The sequence below is a fragment of the Paramisgurnus dabryanus genome, chromosome 8 (genome assembly GCF_030506205.2).
Source record: "Paramisgurnus dabryanus chromosome 8, PD_genome_1.1, whole genome shotgun sequence".
Taxonomy (NCBI): domain Eukaryota; kingdom Metazoa; phylum Chordata; class Actinopteri; order Cypriniformes; family Cobitidae; genus Paramisgurnus; species Paramisgurnus dabryanus.
In genome coordinates, this window is record NC_133344.1 from 21,415,625 (window position 1) to 21,442,892 (window position 27,268).

The following is a 27,268-nucleotide window of genomic DNA, read 5'->3' on the forward strand; positions in this document are numbered from 1 at the left end:
AGTATAAACCAAAGCCTGTAAAGTCCATCTGGCTTTTGCTGTTGGTACATATTGATTTAGTCTCAAAGCCACATTCATTGTCTTTTATACGGATTGTCAGTTTCACCTACTTGCCAATACAGTCTGAATATCTGTGAGCCATTCTGTCTCTGTTAAGTGTGGTCATTATCTGTTAATAGTTCCACATTAACCCCCACTGTGTGTGGAGCTATTAAAAAAACCTGTTGTGATACCTTTTACGTGGCATTTTGGTAATCTGCAGTTAACATGCTAATGATAACATCATCCATGAGAATTAGGACAGGTCGACAATAATGCAGTCATGATCACCTATAAATTTAATATAAATACTACAATTAGAAATGAAGTGGTATATGCACAACATTGTGATTAATTATGAGGTGTGTGTAATTCAGTGTGTTTTAATGTAATGTTTTTACATCAATGTATTCTTTCATTGATATGAATATATGGATTTATGAATAATATCAAGCAAGTTTTTGTTGGAGGGTATGCAATTTACTATTTTGCTTTAGCAAAATCACTCGAAATGCCAAGATGAATAAATTTGTTATTACTTGCCAATTCTGCCATTTTCAAAAATCTACAAACAAATGCATAATTATTTTGCAATAAAACACAGAATTATTTACAGTTTAATGGAGGTTTATTCATGTACACAAGGTAACAGACTAAAAACAAAAACACAGATTAGCGCACATTCCATATTGAATTCACAATTGATGGGGCAATCTGGCGGGCTGTTATTTCATATGTGTATCACATAGGTATATCTAGTAAAAGGAAAACTACAAACAGAATGGCAATTAATATAAAACTAACAGTCTTTATGATCACGATACCTTGTGATCACTGAGATTAACATTTCAAAGGAATGTCATTTATGACAATATAAAATCTCACTAGTAGACAAGCAAAACATTTACAGTGACGGAATGGTAGCAAAGACTGCACTGATTGATGAATCTGAATTATTGCTTTCAAGATTTTTTTTTTACTACGTGGATTGCATCTCTCACCATGGTGAATCGTGGCGTAAACATGTGATTACTCCATATTTTGGGGGGAGGGGGAAAAGCTCCTCGCTGAACGAATCCCATGCAGAATTAATCCTCTTTGTGTGGCGTCACACGTTTCCCGCCTTTTATTCTGGTGAACGATAACAGAAAAGATGAAATATATTACTATGTAGTTGTACATTTAACATTAAAATACGTTTTACCAACACATTTGGTTACAGAGAAGCTAAATTTTGACTTAAAAATAAATTGTGAAAACAGACCAGCAAACGCTACACAAATAAAAGTGACAGCATTTTTTGCTTAAGTAACACTTAGTTGTAGTTGACTGTACTGTAGTTTCCCTAAATAAATTCATTATATTGCACCTGTACCTTCCTTTATGTTCACTAACCCTAAATTCACAAGTTTTTAATATGTTAAAGGGGTGATGAGATATAGCATTGGCTTTTTGTGTACACAAACACTAAATAAAGGTGCTCAGTATCACCCAGATATCCCTGATTCAAAGTAATATAAAAAATCTGTGTAACTGCTACTGTTTTAAGGTTAAAAACAATTTAGACTAGTGTCCAGAAGGTCATTTTCCTTGGCTAACTGTTCAGTGGCAGAGGACAAAACTGTACGAACGATGGAAGCTGCAACCTCATAGACCATCCTCTTCAAAGCCTCCTCTTGGTCACCTGTATTGGTTGCCCCTGACCCAGAAAGAGACCCTTCACATTGAGTTGCCCCATCCTCCCCAGTCTCTACCTCAACACTAGTACCTAGTCTTACTTTAGACTCTGATTTGTCATTTCCATTTTGCTGAAGATCTCTTGGTGCTTCAAACTCACCGCTTTGGGCAACTGCATTGACCGTATCACACTTTCCATCTTGATTGAGAACCTTTCCATCCTTCGGACAAGATTTGCCACTAGAGTCTATAGTCTCTTGGTTGGTCTCCTCATCTTTCACATCATTCTGGGTAGTTGCATCATGATTGTGTGCTGTGGTGTCTTCTGACGTAGCATCCGAGCATCCGTTCTCACCGTTGGCTTTAGGCTCTGTCTGGCAGCCGTCCTCTGATGATGGATCTACGGGATGAGACTTGTCTGATGGCTCAACAGATGGTGTGCCAGTGTGGGACTTCTCTTCTCCATCTGAACTTTTGTGCTCGTCTGCCACCTGAGCTTCATTATTGCTCTCACTCTGAGCTTCAGTCTGTTCCTCCGATACAGTCTGTGGGACATCGGCTGCCCCAGTTGCATCATCAACACCGTCCGTGTCTTTAGCTTGACCCTCGCCGGTACCATCACCCTCCTTCTGCACAGTCGAACCCTCCCCCATGTCCACGCTGGTACTCTTCCCCTTTCGCATTATGAAGTTCTTTAGTGACACAGCACGGTTAAAGTGTGTCCTTTTTGCCTTGGCTGTCTTGCCCGAGTCTTTACCCGGCTGTGGTTCATCGGTCTGCTCATGCTCACCCGCTGGTTCCTCCTCTGTTGCACCAGTGTCAGCTGCCTTCTTTGACTTGGGAGTAACTCGTTTTTTGAAAGAGGTCCAGATCTCATTTGCATGATGGTCCGCAGGTTTTGCATGCTGTGTAGTAGCAGTGGCTCCTTTCTCCTCTTCACCCTCAGCATTAGTCTTCTCCTGTGTTTCTGCATCGCTGGCTACCTTTACATCTTCCGTACCCTGTTCTTCCTCGGCTGCATTTTCATCCTTCACATCCGAAGTGTCTTTATCTTTAGGCTTGTGGATCCCAACAACTGATGAATCTCTCTTTATGCCTTGAAATGTCCAGGATCTCTTCAGTTTCCACCTTTTTTGCCCAGTGGGTTCTGACTTTGTGGTGGAATCCAACGTACTAGTGTCACCTGCTCCATCTGTGCTGGTTCCGTCTGCCCCCTCTGCATCCTTGGGATCATCTGTGCTTTTCTTGTGACTTTTCTGAGCCATAAGTTTCTTAAAAGAGTGCCAGCGTCTCACATGTCTTGTTGTTTGAGAGTTAGACTTGTCTGGCTCATCTGCACCCTGAGTGTCCTCTGTTTGATCTGCCACAACTGCGCTGGCATCAGCATCTTGCAGCCTGTCTAATGATTTTGACCGAACAGGGGCGGCCTGTTTTACATCACCATCTTTCTTCTCTGTGCTTTTGTGTGAGAAAATTTTAGCAACAGGGTTGCGGATAAAGTCCCTAACGCTAGACTTTTCTCCTTGCTTTGCCTTGGCACCAGCTTCTTTTTGCTCTTGGGAAGCCTCTTCACTTTCTGGTGCTTTTTCAATAGCCTGGCCATCAGCTGCAGCCTCGGCAGCCTCTACTGGTTGACTAGATGCCTGGTCTTTGGGCTCTTCAGCATCTCCTTGTTCGTTCTGAATTGACGTCTTATCCTGCTCCTCACCAGCGGCGTCCTCAGGTTCTGTGTGCTGCTCTTTCTTCTTCTTACCTCCCATTACTTTTCCAAGCCCACTTTTGTTTAAAAAAGAGTCCCATATATTCTCAGAGGCTGGCTTAGATTTGCTATCGGTTGGGGGCTCTGTGTTAGTGGTTGGCTCAGTTGTAGGCTGGGTTTCCTCTGTTGAAGCTGGGGCTGGCTCTGCATTTGTGGTTTCTACCTCAGCTTTGGTCTCAACGACGTCCGCTTGGACAGGCTCTGCATTAGCCTCAGTTGCTGCCATATCCAAAAATCAAACTCAAACTATCAGGTTTTTCTCGTTGAAAAATACTTTGTTCTTTAGGGAACTGAGTTCATTGATAATCTGCCAACAAATCAGAGTGTTTCCTTATCCAGTTTATTTCCAGAAAAATTGGGGAATTCTGCATCATATTCCGTGTGGAGAAGAGGAACCTCAAAACTGGAAGGAGAGAGAACAACAAGTTTTAAACTGACTGCATTTCAACACATTTTTTAAGGATGTATGTTAGTATGTTGTGTTCAACATGGGTTAAAAATAAAGTATCCACTTGACAATCCGAGTCCATTCACTTTGACACCACTGCTGTACCGATGATCAGTAATTTTATCTACCAGTTGGGTAGTTTTTCTCTTTTTTTCTGTCATCCTATCCAAAAGCAGCGCACTTTTATGAAATTTAACTTCTTATGTCATTGTGCACGTACGAGTTTTCAAGCAAGGGCATTAAAATGACAAAATAAGTCCTTATTTCCTGTATTATGAATAACTATTTTTAAAACTGTTAATCTCTTTATCTTGAGTCGAATAAAACTGGTGCTGTTTTTAAATCTCCACAAAGGATTCTTTAGTGATTAAAAAAAAATGTCTTCTGTCAAGCTTTCATGACGCTTAAAGCAATTTAATGCTTCATTTGAATGACCCACTTGTGAATTCAAAATCATTGAACGTCATCTGTTTGGTCTGGGATGGTAGAGGTGAATCAAATGCGACTGACAAAACCGGTTTAGTCAAGAAACCTTATGACTGTATCTACCATAAAATGAGTACAGTAGCATAAAAACAGAAACAATATTCATCTCCTTGTGAAAAGCCTGGTCGAAACAACATGGCTTAATTGGATTTCACCGTGACTGAGTCTGTTTACTGATGGGGAGCAAGACCCTGCTTGCCCATCCGACTGACACTGGGACAATTGAGCTTTGACGGTTTTGTCCTCTCTTTTCATGAACAAAACCCTTGCCCATTGTTATGCTAACGCAAGAGAAGAGATTTGGAGAAGCTCCTTCGACAAAGCCCAAAGTGTGAGCTCAAACATTGCTTTGGAGAAGTAGAACATCATTCTAATGAAAAACGAGGGAAAAGCCAATGCAAATGCTCGAGACAGCAGGTGCCAGTGCTCTTCAAAACCTCATTTGCATTGCTAATGTGTCCCTAACCATATCCTCCATTTTGTAAAAAAAACGTCTTTAGGTGGTATCAACATCGCTTAAGTTGTTTTAATTGACGCCGTTACGACAGTAATGGGTTGTTCGCCACAAAAAATACAGACAAAACACGAGACGGACTTCTCCTGTTGTGTCTGGAAAACCTGAACAATGCTCTGTCACTTGTTTTGATTTGCATCACTGCTTTTTAAAACCTCACAAAAAATAGTTTTGTAAAAGAAAAAAAATACTTAGACTTAATGTGTCGTGTAACACGTCTGTCACCTTGGAAACGTGTGATGATGTGGAAATTATGAAATCATCATGCAGCGGGAAAACAACAACCCGCGCTGGCGCGCTCGCGCATGAAGCGTCTATTGTGATAAAGCCACGCTGGTTACATTCTAGAAATCTCTGCCGCATTTTATCATCTAGTTTTAATATTAAGGCTAAAATATTGAGAACATGCATGCATTATACATATATAAAACAAGACTGGGCGCAATCTGGAGCAAATTCACACTTGAGTGCCTCACATTATAATGTGCAAGAGGGCAGTCTGGTACGTTTGGCGAAGAAGTTGATCGCATGAATGAATGAATGAACTCTTAACAGTTGCGTTTGCAAACAATTGCCAATCATGAAGCAGATGTCCTTCCTTGCTCATAAACATAAACACAAAGCACTACAAGCGGTAAACAAATTCATCAAACTCATCATGCCTACAAATTCAAATACAGGGCGCAGTCATTGAATGTGCGCCTATTGTCCTTTCTATCCAAATCTCTGCACTTCCTCATAATATTAGCAGCGTGTGAAATCATACCCCGACTAAATCCATTGTACAGGCGAAGCACTCATAATACAAACTAAACATATCAGTTCAGTACAACAAAATACTCCGTTCGAATGCTTTAATTCACAACAAATTCACTAGCCAAATCCAATATAAGAAAGGAGAGTGTCCAAACCTTGTTTCTCGTGTGTAAATCCGTCCCGTGTATTGTAATAATCTGCTGGAGACTGGAAAAGACGCTGAAACTAAATCCCCGCTCGCATCTTCCTGCCTTGAGCTCAGTGTGTGCGCGTCCCTGTGTGTGTGCGTGTGGAGTGAATTGCGCGCGCGGGGACGTCGAGGGTCGAGCGCTGGTATTAACAGACGCGCAGCTGCGGCTCCATCTATCTCGCCCTGTTGCCCTTAGCAACCAGGGGACCACCCCCCACCCTGAGACTGCCACCATACATACCCGCCCCCAACAGAGTTATACTGTATGGAGTTAAGATGCTTTCACTTACTTATGATGAACAACCAATTCCCATGATTTGCGAAGTGTGGCAACGCCATTGCATCATGTCACTTTAAATCACGTCTGTAAGTAAGTTACTTCATTTCTGTACCCAGTTGAGACCGGGCAACAGATTTAATAGCACCTCATGTGTGGATAAATGGGGGTGTTTTTGCATCCGACCACCTGATTATGAACGTTTACGCATTTGACAGACGCTTTAATCCAAAGCAATTTACAGTACTCCGGGAGTCGAACCCGGTGCTCTACCAAATGAGCTACAAAAACACTTTATGTAAATCAAATTGCTTACGTGGGTTGGCGCAATTAATGTTTCGGAAGCATTTAAGTATTTACGCAACAGAAATTCCTCCAGAGGCTTGGCGGCGAGGGATGAAAAAGCATTTGGGACAGCGAAAAGTGCATACTTACATACCCTAATTTGAGCTTCCTTATGGAGGATGCATTGCATGACCACGTTGGAAGATTAAAGCGTCATAACAAAATCATCTTCATTCAGAGGGGTGGAGCATTGGTCAGGTTAAGGAGCGAATGGAAGAAAAACAGTTTAGAGGATGTGTAGTATGCAGGGGTGCGCAAAAAAACATTTATTTTTGTTAATGTTGCACTGCACGTTTCACATTTTAGATTAGTTGGTGATTGCGTTCTCCTAATTCTGTTCAGGAACTAGGGCTGATTAATTTAAACCTGCAGGGTTTCATTAGGGTTAACAAACTGATTCATTTGGAGATCTTAATCTGACACTTATAGCGCACTGTCATGAGGAACTGCACTGAGAAAAACAGAAATGTCAGCTTTTGGTTGTGATCAGACAGGTGATCAGTTCCCCCTTTGTGTCTAAGCAACATTCCTTTAGAAAAAAATAGCCATTTTCTTATAGCCAGGGCAACTTAACAGCCCACACTATGCCTCTTTAATGCACATCTAATGTCACATCAAGCATCTTGGGCGGAGGGATGTTGAAGTGCTGTTGTTGTGAACGGCTCGGAAGGTGCGAGCGTGTGTATTTCTGCCACACTAATGCCTCGCGACAGCATGCGTTTTTGCGCGAAAGGAGGGGTGGGGCTGCTTCTGGACTGACAGATTCTGCTGAAGCCCGCGTCATGCTCACGGCTCTAACTGTCAAATCCATTTCCCGCTCTCTCATCCACTACACAGAGGTCTTATTTTAAGAAGCAGGATGAGCAGCACGTGCATCTGTAAACACCGAGTTAATGAGTGAGCTGATCAACTTGTTACCCAACCATCTTCTGGGGTTAGGTAGTTGATGGGAGAGAGGTAAGAGTGGTTTACTTATTCAGTTTTTGCATACTACAGAGAGAAAATATGGAAGGAAAAGACAACACACATACAGATTAAATTGTAATGTTAGCCCTCGGCTCTATAACTCCCAGGCCTAGTTTAATATTTCTCAGAGGAAAAGGCGACGTATAGGCTACAGGCTTAGGCTGTTAAATAAATATTTGGTGTCAGCAGAGCACATCTATGAAGTTTTAGCTCAAAATACCATATTGATAATTTATTATAGCATGTTAAATTTGCCACTTTGTAGGTGTGAGTAAAAATGTGCCATTTTTGGTTGTGTCCTTTAAAATGCAAATGGATAGTGCAGATAAAGGGGTGGAATTATCCCCTTTTGACATCACAAGGGGAGCCAAATTTCAATGATCTATTTTTCCCATGCTTGCAGAGAATGGTTTACCAAAACTAAGTTACTCGGTTGATATTTTTCACATTTTCTAGGTTGATAGAAGCACTTGGACCCAATTATAGCATTTAAACATGGAAAAAGTCAGATTTTCATGATATTTCCCCTTTAAGATGCACTTTGGTCGATCGGATGACAAGTGGGCAATGCTTAATACCGGGTGTGAAATATTTTGAGCTGGTCCACTTTTTACCACATTCAGAGGTAGTCAAAACGCATTCAACCGGATTGCTTTTGTGGTGTTGACTCACATGTGGTTGAATGTGTTTGAACAGCCACAAAAGACCGCCTACTGACATAATGTGTACCAAGCAGGGATGCGTTTCTTAAAAGCAAATATGGTCGAAAGTTCTGTCGTTACCAATAGAGTTCAATGGTAACAAAGACCATAGTTAGCTAACAATGCTTTTGGGAAACATACCCCAGAATCCATCGGTCCTGACTTATAGCACAAACCTGCAGTGTTCGGCTCAGCTTTTTGGGTGTCATTGTTAAAATGAAAGCGGTTTCTCCCCGTCTCCTTCATGTTTGCAAGCTTAAGTTGCGCAAGCTTAATGCATTTATTTCCCAGAAATATCTGAGAAAGTTTACTGTTTACTCTTCATAGACCATCCTCTCTAAGTAATCAGTACAGAAGCGACGGACAGAAAGTAGATAGAATAGACGGATTAAAACACTAGGGGGCCACTGTAGTTTTATTAAAGAGCACCTGTTGTCCAAATCATGTTTTTACATTTCCTTTGGTGTGTAAGTGTGTATCAGTACATGTTAACAATATGCAAAAGGTACAAACCACAAAGTAAATAATGACGCGAGTTATCGTCTCCAGCGTAAATCTCTTTTCTTGGACTACAACAAACACACAGATTTTAGGCAACAGTTTACTTCCTGAGATTGATGATGCAGAGAAGACCGACATTATCATTATTCCTCCCGTTTTGACTCACAGCCTGTAAATTAACAGCTGTTAGTATTGCATTGTGAGCGAATCTTTCAAACATGGTAAGGAGCGTCACATTTCCTGCTGACGTCAGAGGAATTCAGGCCAATCACATTGTAAAGATTAGCTGGCCAATCAGGGACACAGTGCTTTTCAAATCTGTGCGTTTCAGAAAGATAGGTAAATCTGAAGCTACACACATGTACAGTATGTGGAAAATAATGTGTTGTTTGCCATAAACCACACAAGCAAGTCTTATACCAAATACACAAAATAACCAAGGAAATAGGTGCATTTTAATTTAAGCCTAAAGACCTGGTTCGTGCTATAAGTAAGTAAAAACATTGTGCTTGATACATCACATTAGATCAGTAGGCAGAGTATGCAGTCTTTTGTGACTGTTTGAACACATTCTCGCATCTATACCACAAAAGCAATCCATTCGAATGCGTTTTCGACTTCCTCTGAATTTGGTCGAAAATGGACGAGCTTAAAACATTTCACACCCCATTTACATCTGTCTTAAACGTCGTCCACTTGTAATTCGTTCAACCAAAACACGTCTTAATACCAGGTGTGAACACTCTCTAGGTGTGAATGGGTCTCTCTCGTCCAGGGGAATTTAAGTGGCACTCAAAATCTTACACTGGAGAAAGTCAGGATATACATATTGGAATCTAGATTTGACGCATCTATTAGCATTCAAACCGAATATTTGAAATGAAGTCTTCTTTTATAGGAGCTAGGCTATTTAGGTAATAGCACCTTCCATGGGACATTAATCTGTGTAATTAGGTTTCGGCTGCGCTGTGCGAGATAGATCGCTCTGGCATACTTCACTCCTCTGCAACCTGTACCATGGTGAAGTTTATTGGATTGAGCATTTTTTGGCTGCCTGCTTTTGCCCACTTCCACCAACCTGAAACATCCATCAGCTCCAGCTACATTAAAGCTGATCTGAGCTTCAACAAACTAAAGGGGAGCTCAAGACTTAAGCAAGGTTAGCTGCAAGGTGATGATGCAGCAATGTCAGGGTTTTTGTGCCCGGCAAACTTCACAAGCCAAGTCATGTTAATTCCCACACTGAATTGAATTTACACATCAAACTCCTTTACAGGCGACCTGGACAAACTGCACTACTCTGTGACCTTTTTCAGGCGTGCTGATTGGTTAATGTGTCCCTCGTGGCACAGGGCTAACGGTAACATTAACTTCACGCGTGGACAACCTCTGCAGCTGTTTTAGCTATCCAAACGCACGCTGTCCTGAAGTGTTGGCTTCGGAGGGATTTCCATGTAATCTCTTTATTAGCGCACAGCCTGTCAATCTCAATCACTGCTGTTGTTGTGACCGAGCCCTGCTGTGTAGGAGGGGGGCAGAGGGAGTCAATGGTCCATGCCATCTCATTATGTTACTTTAGTACCTTTGCCTACTTATGTTGGCAGAGCATAGAGATCGTATTGTCAACATAAACTGCTTGTTTGTTTTATTGAGGACTTGATGCCGGGTGGGACAACTAAAATTCTTTCTTATTGAATTCATGAGATGTCCATTGACTTAAGCATTTAGACAAAAGATAAGACCAAACATGTGTGTAACACGTCAGTGCTGTATTATTAACTTTCTGCAGCTCGCAGGAATGTAAAAGATGAGTAATTTAGCCACATGGTTCAGATGAATGGTGCACAAACAAAATATTCTAACCCACGGCACTGTCACAGTCAGTGGTGTCACATTCATTTAAAATAACCATCTCAAAACTGAATTAGTAATTGTACCAAATCAGGGTCAGGTTGTCTCTACTTACATTTTTGAGATTTTCTTACAAGGATTCAAGGATAACAGCTGCAAAAGTGAGTTGGAAGGAAAAATAAAAATGCGTTTATAAAAACAAAATCCGTATTAATATTATATGGACGTTTGCTTTAAAAGAGACATTCCACTTTTTTGAAAATATGCTCATTTTTCAGCTCCCCTAGAGTAAAACATTAGATTTTTACCGTTTTGGAATCCATTCAGCCGACCTCCAGATCTTGCGGCACCACTTTTAGCATAGCTTAGCATAATCCATTGAATCTGATTAGACCATTTAGCATCGCGCTCAAAAATAACCAAATAGTTTCGATACGTTTCCTATTTAAAACTTGACTCCTCTGTAGTTACATTGTACACTCTTAAAAAAAATGGTTCTATATCGGACCAGAAATGGTTCTATCACTCGCTTCATATATGGAACCCCCAAATGGTTCAATTTAGAACCACTTTAATGGGTTCATTAAAACGAACCCCAAATGGTTCTTTGAATCAAAGTTAGATGGTTCTATTTAGAACCATTAAAGGTTCTTTATTATTATGAGTAATTTAATATTGATAAGAAATTATAACCAAACCAGAAAATTATAAAAGTTTACTATTTATTAATTGTATTATACAGAAATATAAATCTATAAAAATTACTTAAAATCACATCTCTTTATTCTGTATTAGACAGCAAAACTTTAGTTTACATTTAAAATGTCTCATTTCATTCAACCATTTAGTTATTTAATTATTTCCCTTAAGCATTTTCACTTTTTAATAAACATACATACGTTTATATATTATAAATAAATAAATATATATAAAAAAATATATTAGTATTATATCTCACAATCTAAAATGACAGATACCCAGTTAACATTACAATTAGATCAAGTAAAAAGTTGTACAAGTAAGGGATAATGTATTGGCAGCATGTCATCACAGAAAAAAGCCCCAACAGTTTCTTCAGGACAAATGTCACGAACACATTTAATCATTTGTAAATTTAATGTTGGATATGTAATTAATAGACATTGATATTTATTTTTTGTGTAATATAAAACTTTACCTGTCAAAATGATTTGCAACATTGGAGTTTTTAGTTTTGAGCAGTAGTAGAATGTCACGACTGGCCAATCAGAATCTAGCATTTTAGAGAACCGTGTAATAAGAAATGGTTAATGTAACACATAAGATCAACACTAAGTTGCACAAACAGTCAATATATGATCAACATGAGTTATCACCTTAGCATGACAAATAACTACACAGACTTCTTATAGAAAGGGATTCCGTTCTTGGGAGTTTGTAAACAACAGTCTTCAAAAACACCAACACTGATGTGCACTGCTTAGTAAAATTAATGTCCAAAAAATAAAAAAAGTTTAAAACATGTCAACATCACCAAGGAGGGTGTATTGCTGGAGTGACTGTCTGTCAAAAACAAAGAAGGCTTGATGGCAGAGATCGCCATCTTCCAATCCAAGGACAAATGGGAATGGTTTTGTCACATCAGGCTCTCAGAAGAATGCAACCATGTTGGTCCCAACCTGTTGAAAACAGACAAAACACTTGTTAGAAAGCAGGCAAAGACTGTAAATGCATGATGCAGCATTATTATACAAAACCAAACAATTCATATTTCATACACACAAATGTAGTATCTAGTTTAATTGTAATGAAATGTATAAATTTCTGTTTTATTTCAATAACCTTACAATATACTGTTTGTTCATGACAATAACTCAGATTCACAGTAATTTCAGATTCTGCCACGTCACTTTACCTGGCAGTAAGCCCAATTTTTTAGATTTTGCAACAACCTGCATACTTGCCCTTATTACTTAATATAGCCAACACTTTATTAGCATATATTATGTAATGAATACATGGCTGATCATTAACGTTTGTCCCTAAAGTTAATGTTTTGGATGTGCGAGTGAAAGACAATTTTTCTTGTCCGAGTTTTAACTCTATTCGTACTTGTAAACATGTCTTCTTGCTAGTTCACAAACAAAATATTAAATGTTTTAGGTTGCTTGCAAAGCAAAGTGTGCAATACTTCCATTACTTACATAGACTTAAGATTTTCTTCCCACTTTTGTAGACAGGAGTTGGAATATCATCATGGGGTTCTGTAGAGATAAATGTTTAGGTTAAATTAGTAACTTTATTGTCATAAAACACAGCAAACAACTATTGTATTCCCAAGTGTACCTGGAGGTGATTTGTTGATGCTCCTGGTTCTTGGCTGGGAAGTGCAGGATTCTGTCTGGAAAATGCAATGCCCAAGTTTCAAATAGCTTTTCGGCATGGTCAGGGAATACACATAGAAGTCTTGTGAACTCTGAAAATGACAAATCATGCATTCATTTTCAATAAAACTTTAATGTAAATTTATGCGATAATGAATGCTATATGGGCTAGCTTGTCAGTGAACTACGGCATGTAGTTAACGGTGCTTCACCTGTTTTCAGATGATGGCAATTCACTACTAATCACAGAACCGGCTTTAACGATTAGATAGGCTTGACAATTTTATACAATTAAAGAGATAGTTGGGCCAAAAATGATATTAAACCCATGAATTACTCACCTCCAAGCCGTCCAAGATGCATATGTCCATCATTTTTCAGACTAACACATTTTCAGTTATTTTAGAAAATGTTTTAGATCTTAAATCATGAATTTAATATAATATAATTTTTGGGTGAACTATTCCTTTAATCGTGCAACCTTACATACCACTTTTGAAAATGACATACTCACAGCAAAATAAGCAGGGATTCTTAATAAAGAAATGCTTTGATATGCCTCATTGTAATATCAACATATCACTTTAAATAATAAAAAACAAGTGCATTTTCATGTTACCTGTAAATAACTTTGTAAAAGCTGGTATCAGAACCTCAAAGTTACATTGTTTTAGCTTCTCCAGGAAAAAAATATCCATCTTTTATCCATCAGGGTCTGTGGAAAAGAGCCAAAACTGTGATTTAAGTGGGCATCATCAAAAACATTTGAAAAAGATAAAAATGTCTGTAACTTACACAGACCAAATGAGAGTTCACAATATGTGACCCTGTCTGTGAACTCAAGGCTAAAGTTTCATGATCTAAACATGATATTAAAAGCATCAGTTTGATTTCAACTTTTACAACAAACGATTATTTATTTAAAACGTACACGTTTCTTCCTCATATTAACGTTATCTGTTTTAAACTGAATTTCTAAACCATTAAAATACGTTACATTGTAACGTTTCTAAAATTATTAAAACAAGCCATGTTTTAGACATATTTCATAAAACGTTTGATCCAGAGTCGTATAATAACAGAGTTACGAAACGCTTTGATCTCGCCGCCGCGCGGTCACGTGATTCATGTAACGTTCTACAGTTCCAAACCAAGCAGGGCTGTCAATCTGTTTGCATAGGTTTTCAGCTATTTTAGGTAAATTTTAGCCTGGGTGCCAGCCGATCTTAGCCCCGCCCACAACATTTTGAGGAACGGGAAGATCGGTCTGGAGTTTCACCGTTGAGTTGCTACTATGCTCGACCCAAAGCTGGTCGAACCAATCAAATTGTCAGGGCGGGCTTTATATGATGATGGACAGATGATCAGTAACGTAAATCAACCACGTCACCAAAGAGCGCGTGTGTTGAATCTGTTGTTTACAACGAAATGGCTGCCGCGGTAGAAATCAGATGTGTGGACTCTGACATTGAGTCTGTTCTAAAAGATATCGACAGAGCATTGATTTTAAAAGAGGAACAGAGAAACGCGAGCAAGGCATTTGTTGATGTTTTTGTCGTCCTACGGGATTCGACAAAAGTTGTCGCACTTATGAAAGATCAAGTTAAAGAAGCAACTAAAATGGGTATCACGGCGATGCAACTCGGTGTGCACGACGAGATGGATATAACAAGCAAACGTAATGGGTATCGTCGTGGATGAAGTTCAACTAATGTACAAATGGTAAGAGATAGTCTTACTGTATGACTTAATGTGATATAAATGAAATGTTGTAAACATAGTAGGTGTTGATGTACGTTCGCAAACTCAGACTTGTAGTGTGTGTCGTAGCGAAATAACTAGCAGTTCGGTCAAGCTGCAAATACGTCATTTCAACATACGTCTCACACCCCGTTGCTCTGATTGGTCGTAGGTCTATCCAATTGAGTGCAGAGGCATTTTTCGGTTGAGACACGCCTCATAATTATAGCTCAATGGAGCGGTATCAGACTCAAATTCTGACTAGAATTGAGTATGACAACGTCAGGCTAGGTAAATATTAGCTTGTAATGGGAATTGATGACTATACTTACTGTGTTTATAACGTTTTTTTTTTACTAGGGAGTGATGGAAATACAGTACATCAGTTAATAAAGATAAACAGTTAATTGTGACCCAAATATAACTGTGGTTATCTATACCAACTACAGCAACACAGTTTATCTTTTATTTTTGTAGCAAAATATGGCTATATAAATAGGTATCAATCTGCTAAAAACATAATTCCTACACTTTTACTATATTAAAATCACAAAAAAGATCGCCAACGCGGTTATTTGTAACAGTGAAGCATAACAGAAACACACTAAATTCATATTTTAAATTCACATTAAATGTTAATATAATCATACATGATTTTCGAGGATACATCACTCGTATTACTTACCAAACACAATGAAACACATAGCAGCATTGTGAAGCAGTGTGACTTTCTTATAAGGCATTTAGCTTGTCGCTGTTGCCCCCTAGTGTTACTCGTAATATATAAATAAGATAAGTATAAAGTAGATGGCCACCAGTAATAATTAAACCATTAAATCTATATTATTCACACATTATACACAACTCATTAAAATATAAAAATTTTACTAGTTATTATTAACGATAATCATTACCTACAGCAGAGTTCATAAAATATCACTGTTGACTATATTAATGAAATGTCCGAAAATGTAAAGAGAAACGGTAATTTCATCGATTTACCAGCAGGTGCCATTGAAATGAATGGGCTTTAGTGCTGCGTTTGGAACTATGCGTCACTACCAGTCACTACATGAAACGCTGTTACTTCCGCATTCCATTCTTACAACGGACGTCTATGTGAGTGTCGTAACTCTATTATTATACGACTCTGGTTTGATCAAACGAAATATTTAAATCATTTAAAAGCAAGCATAAACATCGTTTAGATTTACTGGGCATTACAGACTAGCCAACGGAAGCTAATAAAGCTATGTCATGTGAACCGTAATTTTGCATACTTTTGCATTCAGAAATAGTTTAAATGATTAAAAACAATGATACAAACCTTTTCCTTCAAATAAATCAAAGATAAGTCGATGAAAAACCGTTCATGAATCCTGAGGTGAATTAGTAAACTCCCGCTTCAGGTATCGTTGCAGTGAGAGGCACTGACGCGTCTGTGTGGGGGAAGGGAGAAGTTCTCTCTGGGGAAGAACAACACTGACACCCGGTGGTCACGCCGGTAACATTCCGACTTTGTGTAATTAAACTTTAAAATTGGCATTCACTTTACAAACCGACTGCAAATTTGAACATTATACATATATATTCTCGCCTGAACTTATGTTTAAAATACATTTTGTGGACTAGAGAAAGTAATATTGAGAAACAGCTATGTATCTATTAAGCTGGCTCTGCTTCAAAATTACCCAACATATAACCCAACAAGTTGGGTTACACAAAAACTACCCAACACTGATAAAACAACCAAACAAAATAACCCAACTTTTAGAGTGTAATATCGTTTCAAAAATGTAGAAAGTTTACTTACCTCAGGGTACCAACAAGCAGAAATGCCGGTCCGGAGTCCGAACTCCTCAGTTTGAAAAAAACCTGTCAGGTCTGGAGGCTCATCGCTTATAGTGCAACGCATATATACGCCACCAGAGGGCACTTTTGCGATTATTTGTATTTAATGCCCCTTCAGGTTAAATTAAACATTGACAATATAGAATGTACAAAGTAAAGAAAACACCTGGTTATTCACCAAAAACGCAAACTGCACTGTTAGTTTCATGCTAATGTACAAACTTGCATAAAAAAGCTCACAGGAAATAAATCATACAATAAATATGAATAGCCTATTTGTTGACTCTCTCTTTATTTGACCACAGCCTATTGACACAAAAAGGTTTGTGAATGAGTTGTGTAGGTTTGTAAATGAGTTGTGTAGGTCTGTTATTATTGTGTAATCTTTAGTTTACACTTCAGTCACAAACGTGAATTATAGAACCATTTTAATAAAATGGGTTCTTTGCCCTCCAAGGGCTCTATATGGAACCCTTTTTTTGGTAAAAGGTTCTATTGGCCAAGTAAAGAACCCCATGGTTCTATATAGAACCTCAAGGAACCTTTTTTTTTAGAGTGTAAGATCGACAGAAAATTAAATGTTGCGATTTTCTAGGCAGATATGGCTAGGAACTATTCTCTTATTCTGCCGTAATAATGACTTTGCTGCTGTAACTTGGCTGCCGGAGGGAAATTATATTTTGCAGTGCCTGAAACTAGTCCCCTGCCATTGAAAGTTACTAGGGGACTATTTTCAGGCGCTGAGCAGTGTTGGGGAAAGTTACTTTTAAAAGTAATGCATTACAATATTAAGTTACTCCCAAAAAAGTAACTAATTGTGTTACTTAGTTACTTTTCATGGAGAGCAACGCTTATGTTAGTTTTTAGTTACTTTTTCTTGGCTGAGGCTTGATCTCTTTCAGGCCTTGCAGGTGTTTTATGACTGAAAAGTTCTGCATTCAGAAATCGCATAATTCATCACAAAAAACGAGCTCTGGCCTGCCATCTAAGTTTCTGACTCAAACTGTTCCCACACAGGCGTATATGCATAATGTGACTACGTTTATTTTAATTTAGTACATACATTTTTTTTAATCGAATTAATTCAACTAAAAAAGTAACTTGCATTACTTTTTTAAAAAGTAACTCAAATATTAATGTGTACATTTAAAAAGTAATGCGTTACTTTACTCGTTACTTCAGAAAAGTAATATTATTACGTAATGCACATTACTTGTAATGCGTTACCCCCAACACTGGCGCTGAGTAATATAATTGCGCCTCCTGTAGCCATGTTACGGCAGCAAAGTCCTTGATTATTACGCCAGAATGAGAGTATAGTTAATAGCCATATCGGCTTAGAAAATCTTTACATTTTCTGTCTGTCTTAGTATATGATGTAACTAAAGAAAATACCCGAGGTGGCTCATTCGTACGTTGTGAAAAGTAGAAAAACTTAAGATTGTTATAAAAAGCAATAATGAAGCTCCACCCATAAACCCAACATCACTGGCGAGTCGACCAGTTCACAATAAGATATCAATTCTCACAAAGTAGCCATCTTGTAAAATAGTTACGAATTGCCATGAGATTGCAGTTCTACACTCTTTATGTTAGCAATTACTGATATTGAAACCGCAGCAATCCCATTTCCACCGAATGCTTTATTGCCACAGAAATTCTCCACATTCTTCTATTTGTTTACGTCCTCCTCAGGCACTACCAAAATTTATATGCTTGTGGTTTATAGGCGCTTAACTTGCAATGGGATATGGCTCAATTTGATGCTGTTCCCGTAAATAAACTAATCTCCAGACAAAAACATCCATGTTTACCTGGTAGACAGAACATTGCGTTTCTGCAGCGTCGACTAGTTCAGCTCCCAGTGGTCTGAATGGACAGAGATGAGGTTGAAAGGCCATCTGCAGACTTTTTCAGTCAAGACTATTTGTGCGCTAATTGAATTTGAAACATTCTTTCATAATCTTTGAATGTTCATCTCTGGCAGCAGCACAAAAACGTCTTTCAGCGTGTCCACTAGCCCAGACACACAGAGAATGACACTGACCGGACCCCCAATGAGATTCACATGCCATATCGCACTCTACATGCATTCCAGATTCACCAAACACAGCAGGCCACTTGTTTTCAACTCATCTCTTTTATTTTAGAAGTCATAAAATATTACATTACAGTGCAAAACTGTCATTTATTGAACGGATGTCATTTCCAAAGTGCCGAATGCCCTCTTTTAAAAGTTCAGTGATTACAATATTCAATACATTCGTTCATTATGAAATCATTGTAATCTGACTGTTATGAAATATACAATCATTTTAGTTTTTTTTTTCCATTATAAAAAATATTTTATGCAGTTTTTGAACAGCAGTTTTTAAAGCAACTGCAGGTGTAGACATTTTTTTCTTGAATACATAAATACAAAAGCAATTTTTTTTATTTACAAGTCATCTGCACTTTAAATGATTTTATTTGCTTCCATAATAAATCTATAAAGTGTCAACAACCATTAACATATAACTGTGCAAATATATCAGTCAGTCTGAAACATGCACAAACATATTTATATAGAAAATTCAAGTAAACATATTTGACAAGGCATTTTTTGGACTTAAGGAATTAAAGGTATGGTTTACATTAAGAAAATACTGTGATAATTTTCTCATTCTCATGTCGTTACAAACCTGTATACATTTATTTTTTCTTATGACACGATGGAAAATATTTTGAGGACCAATTTTGAGTCCCATTCACTGCTATTGTAGGAAAAAGAATACTATCGAAGTCAGTAGGGCTCATGAACGGTTTGTAAAAACATTTCTCTTCCTTCGTGTTTATCAAAACAAAGAAATTTATACAGGTTTGTAACAACATGATAGTGAGTAAATTATGAATTTTAATTTCTGGGTAAACCATCCCTTTAAGTGCACTTTCTCATATAGTTTAAACTCTTGGCCTGTGATTACCTCGAGTTCAACTTTTTTAGGCCTTTAAAAGGATACCCCTGTATAATTCCTTATGCAACACTGTTCAACAAAACAGATAACAAAGCTTTTCCTTAACTCAACTCCACCACACCACACCACACCTCTGGGTGAGATGTGGTTTCATAGAAATGATTGATGACTTCATAGTACACCAAATAAATCTACCGCATTGGCCACACATGCACCAAACTCACTGCTGTTACAGTACTGCATTCTGCATCATCAGGTAGGAGGTGGGCCGTTGTAATGTAGGGCCAGATGAAATGACCGGGTTAGAGTATTGGAACGATGGCATGGGTTGCTATGGAGTGAAAGGAGGGGCCAGACCACCACAGCAAGCAGGAGGGCAAACAGGATGACAAAAAGTGATGCTAAGGCCTTTCGCACTTTAAAAAGCTTAAGGGGCCCCAATGGCCATGGGCCACTAGGCCATGAACTGCCAGCAGGGCTCTTCAGTCCACACGGGTCACTGCACAAATGAAAACACACTTTAGATTTAGTTTGACATACAATTAGTAAATAAATGCAAGTGGGTGATTCTCGCGAAATTAGACTTATGGGGTGTAATGAAACATTTTGATAAATAAAGTAAATGCAAAGTAAGAGTATCAAAATAAGAAGCATACAGCTACAAACATCTCTACATGTACTATTTTGCACATGATTTCAAATGACATCATGCAAACCAATTTTGTTTTTTTCCACATTTAAGGGGAAATTTTTCATTACCGCAACGTGTCCATGACTGGATTTGGGTTCTTTGACATGGAAATATTTATAATTAAAAAAAATCTAAAAAATAAAACGCTTCAGTGCATGTTATACTATAAACATTTAAAGTAAAGAAACATGTGATATTTGGTGATCATTGTTAAATGTAGAGACAATAATAAGGAATATAAATGTGTCCAAGAAAATTTTCTCATCCTCCACAACAATTTTCATTTTCAAAAAAATATATTGTTGGAAGGGACATAATTGACTGTGACACTCAAGATGGCTACCAGGTAAGCAGTTCTTATTTTTTCGCTCCATATAAAGAAGACATTTTGTTTGTCATAGTGCCTAGACAACTTTTTAGTTCTCATTACTGAAACATGAGTTTGTAAATGCATATATTAAATGTAATATCATGTTGCGGTAATGATCATTTTTGATAATGATAATCTAAATAATGCAAATAATTCTACAGGAAATATTTTTTAAATCCACTTTAAAAAATGGTTATAGTAAGTTCAGACCTTAATCTTATATGTGCAAACAAAAATTGACTTCAATAGCTTTAAAAAAAAAAAAAAACATCGATGCTGGATTTCGTGAGAATCACCCAAGTAAAACCATTCTTTTTATTAAAAAGTTGGCAGAAATGTTGTCTGTAGTTGACAGAATGAAACAAAAATTATAATTTTATTTAAACACATACCTATAAATGGTAAATCTAGGGAATACCGCGAATGTGCGCATCGCAAATACACATTTAGTGATGGTTTGCAATAACTGAATGATTGTAATACCTTAAAAAGTTTTGCATAGTCAGAGTTATATAATTTTTTGTTTTTAAATAAATTTTTATTATTATACAAATTCATATATAACATAATCTAGCAAGTTATTGCATATCGCATTTTCCCTTTAATATATTGCAGCCATATTACTAGGTGTGTAAATCGAATGTATAGCCACGATATGATATCTGTTCTACCAGACGGCAATATCCTCAAAAAAAAAAAAGGCGTGACACGATTTTAAGTCAATTCAGGGGTATATCGATCAATTTATCAATATTTTAGACAGTGTCTGATTGCAGACACAAAGTTTATTGCGTCTGTCTTTTTGCTGCTCCCAGCGCTTTGTTGTTGCATCGCAAATTAAAACGTGCACTTGACAAAACGCATAGACGGAAGTTATGGATGTTATACCTCGCATCAATATTTTACGTATGGCATTGTTGCATCTTTTTGCCAGACATTTGATTGATGCATCAATCCATATCCATGTATTGTTACGTCCCCTGCTTATTACATTACTGATTGGTCTCTGCTCTGGTTATAGTTCGTTGAAACTATTTGGAGTAATTTGATTCAAAAATTTTAAGAGTTTAAAATTTAGAAGAAAAAAAAACACTTTGCAATAAGATTGTTTTATAACTAACACGAACAAACAATGAAAAATAAGCCTATAGTTATTTAACACTTATTAATCCATGTTCATGTTAGTTAATGCCAGTATAGTTGTTTGTGTTAGTTTTTGACATTACCAAATGTAAAACGTTACAACTTTTGATTTCAAAAATGTAGTAGTAAATACTAAAATGAACATGAACTAGATAAATAAATGCTGTAGACGTTATGAACATTGTTAGTTCATGTTAGCTAATGCATTTATTGTAACAAATACAACTTTAGTGTAAAGTGTTACCATCATTATGTTTATGCATTGTGTAAAATTTCAATTATCCACTAAAGTTAAAAGCAACCAATAAGTAAATAAAGTCTTTTCACTATTGCCTTTTCTCATAATCAATAACCAGTAAAAGGCAAACAGCTTATCGATCTATAAATTCAACCCAGTCTGGATAGTAAACACTTTCTCACCGATTCGACTTTGTGCAGCTGTTGTCCTCCAATGACTCGGAGAAACAAAGTCTCTCCTGCAGCCTCTGGTGACAGAGAGAAACAAGATGATAATGGCTGGAGATTAACAGAGGCCTACAGGGACTCTATTGTTTACCACGTCTTTGGCATTGGAGCACATTACAAGCATAATTATGCGTTGAGTGTGTCGAGAGGTGCAAAGTACATCATGAAAGGAGCCCAATTCGCTCATTTATAGACCCCGGATGATCATAAACAGCCATAACAAAATCACTGTGGCACTGCGTGTAGATTATGAAATGAAACTGATGCTGTGAAAAATGGCAGTAAAGGGGGCGTGCGTGTCTGCATGCGTGAGATATACCTGTGGGTCTTCGTGATGTCTGTAAGAGTGATGCTGGATGTCACATGATGTCACAGACGGGCGGGGATAGGAGCACGTGTTTGGGTGGGGGTGCCTCTGGGGGACCGAGTCCTCATGATACTTCACTCCCTCCTCCTTTTTTCCAGACGGAAAACTGGAGCATGCCTGCGAAGATTCACAGAAGCAACAAACACATTCAATTGCCAAGAAGAGGACAGTGCAGTCTTTGCTAAATGTGACAGCTTTGGACAATTGTAAATCAAGAGAGACAAGCTCCATTAACTAATAGGGGGGCACTATCGTTATTCCGTTCCTCTCATTTGCCCTCTTCTTTAGATCCTGCAGATAAGCTGCCTTGTCTACCTTTCTTATATAGGTTTTGCTCTTGGACCTTTTGCAGCTTAGGTCTCTATGTTTGCGCTCACAATTACAGCAGCCATTAAAGAGCCTGTTAGTGCAGCGGCTTCATTTCCCATCCCTGTAAAGCAGCCAATTAGCCGTGAGCACTGAGAAATTACTGGAGCCTCTTTGAAATGGAAATGGTCTCTCTCTCACATCAATGTTTTCCAAAGGTGCAGCAGGCAATCGGCCTCTGGATCATCGTACAAGATTCTCTTTCCCAGAAACTGAAAACCCCTTCGACCCCCCTTTGAAGCAAGTCCTTAGCTTTTTTAAGACAAGATGGTACGGATTCATTCGGGATGGGTTCATTAGTAGCGCAATATATTCTTCGTTAACATTTCCTTTCATGGTGTTCTTTAAGTGGGCTTTAACACACACAGACACCGATAAATCAGATTTATAAATATAGATGTGTTTACCAGCAGATCGAGACGGGAAACAAGCCCTTCAAGTCAATGTGACGGGCATTAAAATGGAGGTGGGAGAGAGTCAGTGACCAAAACAAGTGAGGTTTATTATAATGCTCACAGACTGCTGTGTCTACACTCTGTCCAGTTATAATGAGATCTGGCGACAATTCTCCATGCGCAATTGCCCCGAGCATCCATTCTGCATTTGTGATACTGCAATACTAAAGACCTACAGAATCCTAATACAATCCAGAGCAAAGCTACAGAATTAAGAGGGCATGCTGAAGCTGAGCATTTGTCAAACAATACATTTTGTAACATATGGATTGTATACATTTATATTGCCTATAGAACGCAATCACATTTAAAGAGTAACTTAACCCTAAACCAACTTTTTTTAGTTAATAATCTGTAAGAATGGGGCTTTATTAGTGCTGTTCATTGATTTTAGTACATTTTTTGACATTTGGGTATAAAGTGTTTCAATACTACAATATATGGTGTAAAAACGTCTGAGTGGCGCCCGCTTCAGGTTGAACGGTGGCTACTGCAGTTGAATTTTCCTATTGGATGTTAGGTCCAAAAAATATCTCGTGACGTAAGCAGGTTCAAGATCACCACGCCCTTGTTACGATCTCACCACACACTTAGTTCATCACCTCTATCTCCGTTGGGATCTGCCCACTTTTCTTGCATTTTTAAAATAATGCCAGTGGGTGGAGTCAGGCTCTGACCAGGGGTTTAGTTACTCTTTCAATAACGATTTAAACAAGTATTAAATGGGTAGCTTTACTCAGTGATATTAACTAAATACTCTTGGCACATGTTATATGTTCATTAACCTTTTCCTCGCCAGCGGTCGAAAAAAAGTTGCCAGTCAGCGGCAGCATTTTTATGATTTTCACAAAAGTTTAATGTCTTCCAGATAATTTTCTTCTTTTAATATATAAACATACAATATTTCAAGAACAGACCCTCTGCTTTCAAACTAAATAAACATTGTCATCCTTCATTTGTTCTCTCTTTATCACCTCTCAAATATGGATAGGTTTCTTCAACATTCTGAGCAAAAAGTTGAAATAATTGTATTTTTGTAAAATAATTTTGTTAGAGATCAGATTCAGAGCAATGATCAAAACATACATTGAGTTTTGTGGACGCTTTAGTTTTTATAACCTGGGTAAGAGCGCCACCTATAATAGCAGAAATATGGATTGCCGTCAAAACTCGTCATTGGCAGGGAAGCGTTTTCTCTTAATTGAAGATAAATTGTCAATGGTGGGAAAAGATTCAAATACAGTCATATCTGCTCAATCCCAGCCTCAGACCATTCAGAAATATGGCATAGTTGGCAGAATCCGCTAAACGCCGCATCGATTTTTCAGCAAAGTCCTCTAAGTGCACGCAAGATAAATTTGATGAATGACGGTATGTGAAAACTTGTGTCCCTTGTGAGTACTTGGACCTGGATTCAACCTGAATGTGGCAGTGACATGGATCATAGCGCCCCCTAATGTGTGGTTCAGTTTCTTCATTTTTACAATCTGACTTTCATCATTCGCAATGTTTATAGTTGCATCTTTAGTAATTTTGCAACGGTTTACTATGTCTTATCCAAAGTGGTGGATTTTTGCAAAGTGACATTTAGGAAAGATAAGGCATTTTAATTACTGACTAATAACCTTTTCATTGCTTTTAAAGTGAAATTGCTGAACCTAAACATAGGTTAAAAAAAAAGGCCCATTTACAAGAAAACATGTCAACCGGTTTACGTGCTCAATTTATTTCAAATGTAGGCGCGCGGTATGCACACTCATAATGAAGCAAAGCGCACGCGGTGCGACGTGCTTGTTATTTCCAGGCGCATTTGCACCGCATCGAGTTAAAAACATCTTAACTTTTCAGAATGCCACAAGCGCACCCAGATCATGTAACAAGAACCTATGTGCCTAGCGTTTTCCATGCGTTTTTAGGCGCGACATGTGAACGGCCCCTTAAAGGGACATTAAGTAGGTTTTAAAGTGTTTTATTAATCAAAATCAATGTCTTTATTCTTAAATATGTCCTCGTTGGTGTCAAATGATCTCTGCCAGTGATCTGACTTTTCTTTGTAAGCTTAGAATTTCTTTTCTTTACTTACATTGAACGGGTAAGTCCAAGAAGGCTTCTATGTCGTTCCGCCATACTGATAAACTATAATAGCAGAGAGGGACAAAAAGCACTAACCTACCAACACGTTTCCACAACGCGTTTTCATTCAGAACACGTGAACCAGCTGAAACGGACAAGGAGATCAGTGATTACATAAAGGCTACCGTAGTTGCAACACACAATTGGAAAAGCGAGGCGCTAAAGAGCACTATTCGTTTGAATGCAAAATACAATTTCCCCACTAGATGGGGTAAATCCTACTTATTGTACCTTTAAAGGGGTTTGCCTTTGAGCTCCTCATATGCTTTTGCTATTTGTACCATTTCATCGGACACACGTGCGGTGTTATTGATATTGAGTTTTAGCGGAGTTTACCAGAATTTACGTGTTTTCCACGAAAGCCTTTGTTTATGATGTTACTGCTGAAACCGTCTATAGGAGCGGAGTGGCCCTAACCCCATTGCAGGGGCCAGGGACTAATTCCCTGACTTTTTGTATAGAAAAACATACAAACTGCCACATTTATATATTAACATGTATTTACTTGGCAAACATTTGTATCCAAGCGATTATGCATTCTAGAATTCACACCTGTGATACTGGTGTTGCTAGCACCATGCACCTAACAGTGTCTCAATCTCATTTGGTAGAGCAACGTGTCAGGAGTTCCTAGGGAACAGTAACACACATACTGATACACACACTGTAAGTTGCTTTGGATACAAGTGTGTGCCAAAAGCATATATGTGAACAGCTGAGCAGAAAAGCATATAGATATTAACACTGCAAGCAAAGTGTACCTGTTGTGTATGCTCTGTTTGAACAGCTTTGGTACATAGTTGATGCGCCTGGCCCAGCCAGGCACTGATGCGCTCCGGGTCAAAGGTCACTGGATCAGAAGACCTAGTTTCAGGTGTGGATGTTTTAAATGATCCAGCATACTGGGGCTTACAAGCTCTGATGACTGCATACCAAAACATGAAAGGGTATTAGCAAAGTCTTTTAGGATAAACAAATCAAACATAGACTATGAAAAGACTACTAATACATTTGACTGTGGATTACAAAGACATCGACCATAAAATGTCTAATCCCTGGATAAGCACCAAGTATAACATTTTTAAAAAGTTGTTATACAATACATTGCCAAATCATCGTACAGACTGCATATCTGAAAGTTGTTTTGAATACATCATGAACCCTATATGAAATATATCCAAGGGCCAACCATAACCGTTTTTAAGGATATTAGAAAACAAGCCAAATTGAGAGCAGCTCTTTCATGATTATCAAGTGATTAAGCTGTGAGAGAGACACTGCCTTCACTGGATGGCATCAATCAAACTGACCAATCAGGAGCCACGGCTTTACCTGGCACCGGGGTCTGGGGTGGAGCCGAATGCTCTAAGCTCTTCTCCGTGCCCTGAAAGAAAAGCACAGCTACACTAAATCTGTACATATGGTTTATACCCATTTTTAAGGAGGTTTATTACTATACACTGCATGCAAAATATATTATGCATATTGAAATACAACGGGCACCAACTTCTGAGTGCATTGAAAACATTCATGTGAAATAAAAAAATAATATTTATAATGTGACATTGTGACACATGCAAATTTGTGTCATTGACTATGTTATATCATCTGTTACTTAAAATAATGCTAATAACTTTATTTGTAATTTTACAATTATATTAAATATTTAGTTAAAAACCTTTTAGTTGTCTCGGATTTTTGGAGATTTTTAGAAAATGTGAGAAGCAAGATGGCCAATACCGAACTAACCAACAAATTTCCAAAACCTGCAAGAACCATTTACATGTTGTAGCAAGCAGGGTACGTCACATGTGCAGACACAACCACACACACACAGACACTCAGTGAGCTCATTGTGAA

General features: G+C 38.1%; 2 protein-coding genes and 1 long non-coding RNA gene across 5 annotated transcripts in view; all 3 read right to left on the reverse strand.

Annotated features, from left to right (window-relative positions):
* Window positions 1-279: 279 nt before the first annotated feature.
* Window positions 280-6,038, reverse strand: LOC135770971 (uncharacterized). The gene is made up of 3 exons (XM_065280953.2): window positions 5,835-6,038; window positions 1,877-3,878; window positions 280-1,170 (listed from the first exon to the last, which is right to left on the reverse strand). Exons 2-3 carry the CDS (start codon window positions 3,699-3,701, stop codon window positions 1,166-1,168), a joined length of 1,830 nt encoding a protein of 609 aa, XP_065137025.1. The 5' UTR covers window positions 3,702-3,878; window positions 5,835-6,038; the 3' UTR covers window positions 280-1,165.
* A 5,217-nt stretch (window positions 6,039-11,255) lies between these two features.
* Window positions 11,256-16,472, reverse strand: LOC135770973 (uncharacterized). Of its 3 annotated transcripts, none has more exons than XR_010542819.2 (5): window positions 15,941-16,472; window positions 13,493-13,588; window positions 12,836-12,965; window positions 12,694-12,753; window positions 11,256-12,168 (listed from the first exon to the last, which is right to left on the reverse strand). It is a non-coding gene; the product is annotated as an uncharacterized lncRNA (long non-coding RNA). The 3 variants fall into 3 exon arrangements; XR_010542818.2 differs by lacking the exon at window positions 15,941-16,472 and having other exon boundaries at window positions 11,256-11,762; window positions 11,866-12,168; window positions 13,493-13,892; XR_010542817.2 differs by lacking the exon at window positions 15,941-16,472 and having other exon boundaries at window positions 13,493-13,892.
* A 2,124-nt stretch (window positions 16,473-18,596) lies between these two features.
* Window positions 18,597-27,268, reverse strand: part of LOC135770974 (nesprin-2) — a 29,723-nt gene continuing 21,051 nt past the window's right edge. Inside the window, exons 9-13 of the mRNA XM_065280960.2 lie at window positions 26,741-26,792; window positions 26,170-26,333; window positions 22,407-22,571; window positions 22,043-22,107; window positions 18,597-19,917 (exon numbers count right to left, since the gene is read on the reverse strand). Of these exons, the coding sequence (XP_065137032.1) occupies window positions 19,671-19,917; window positions 22,043-22,107; window positions 22,407-22,571; window positions 26,170-26,333; window positions 26,741-26,792 (693 nt within the window). The 3' untranslated portion in view covers window positions 18,597-19,670. The remainder of the gene's footprint in view (window positions 19,918-22,042; window positions 22,108-22,406; window positions 22,572-26,169; window positions 26,334-26,740; window positions 26,793-27,268) is intronic.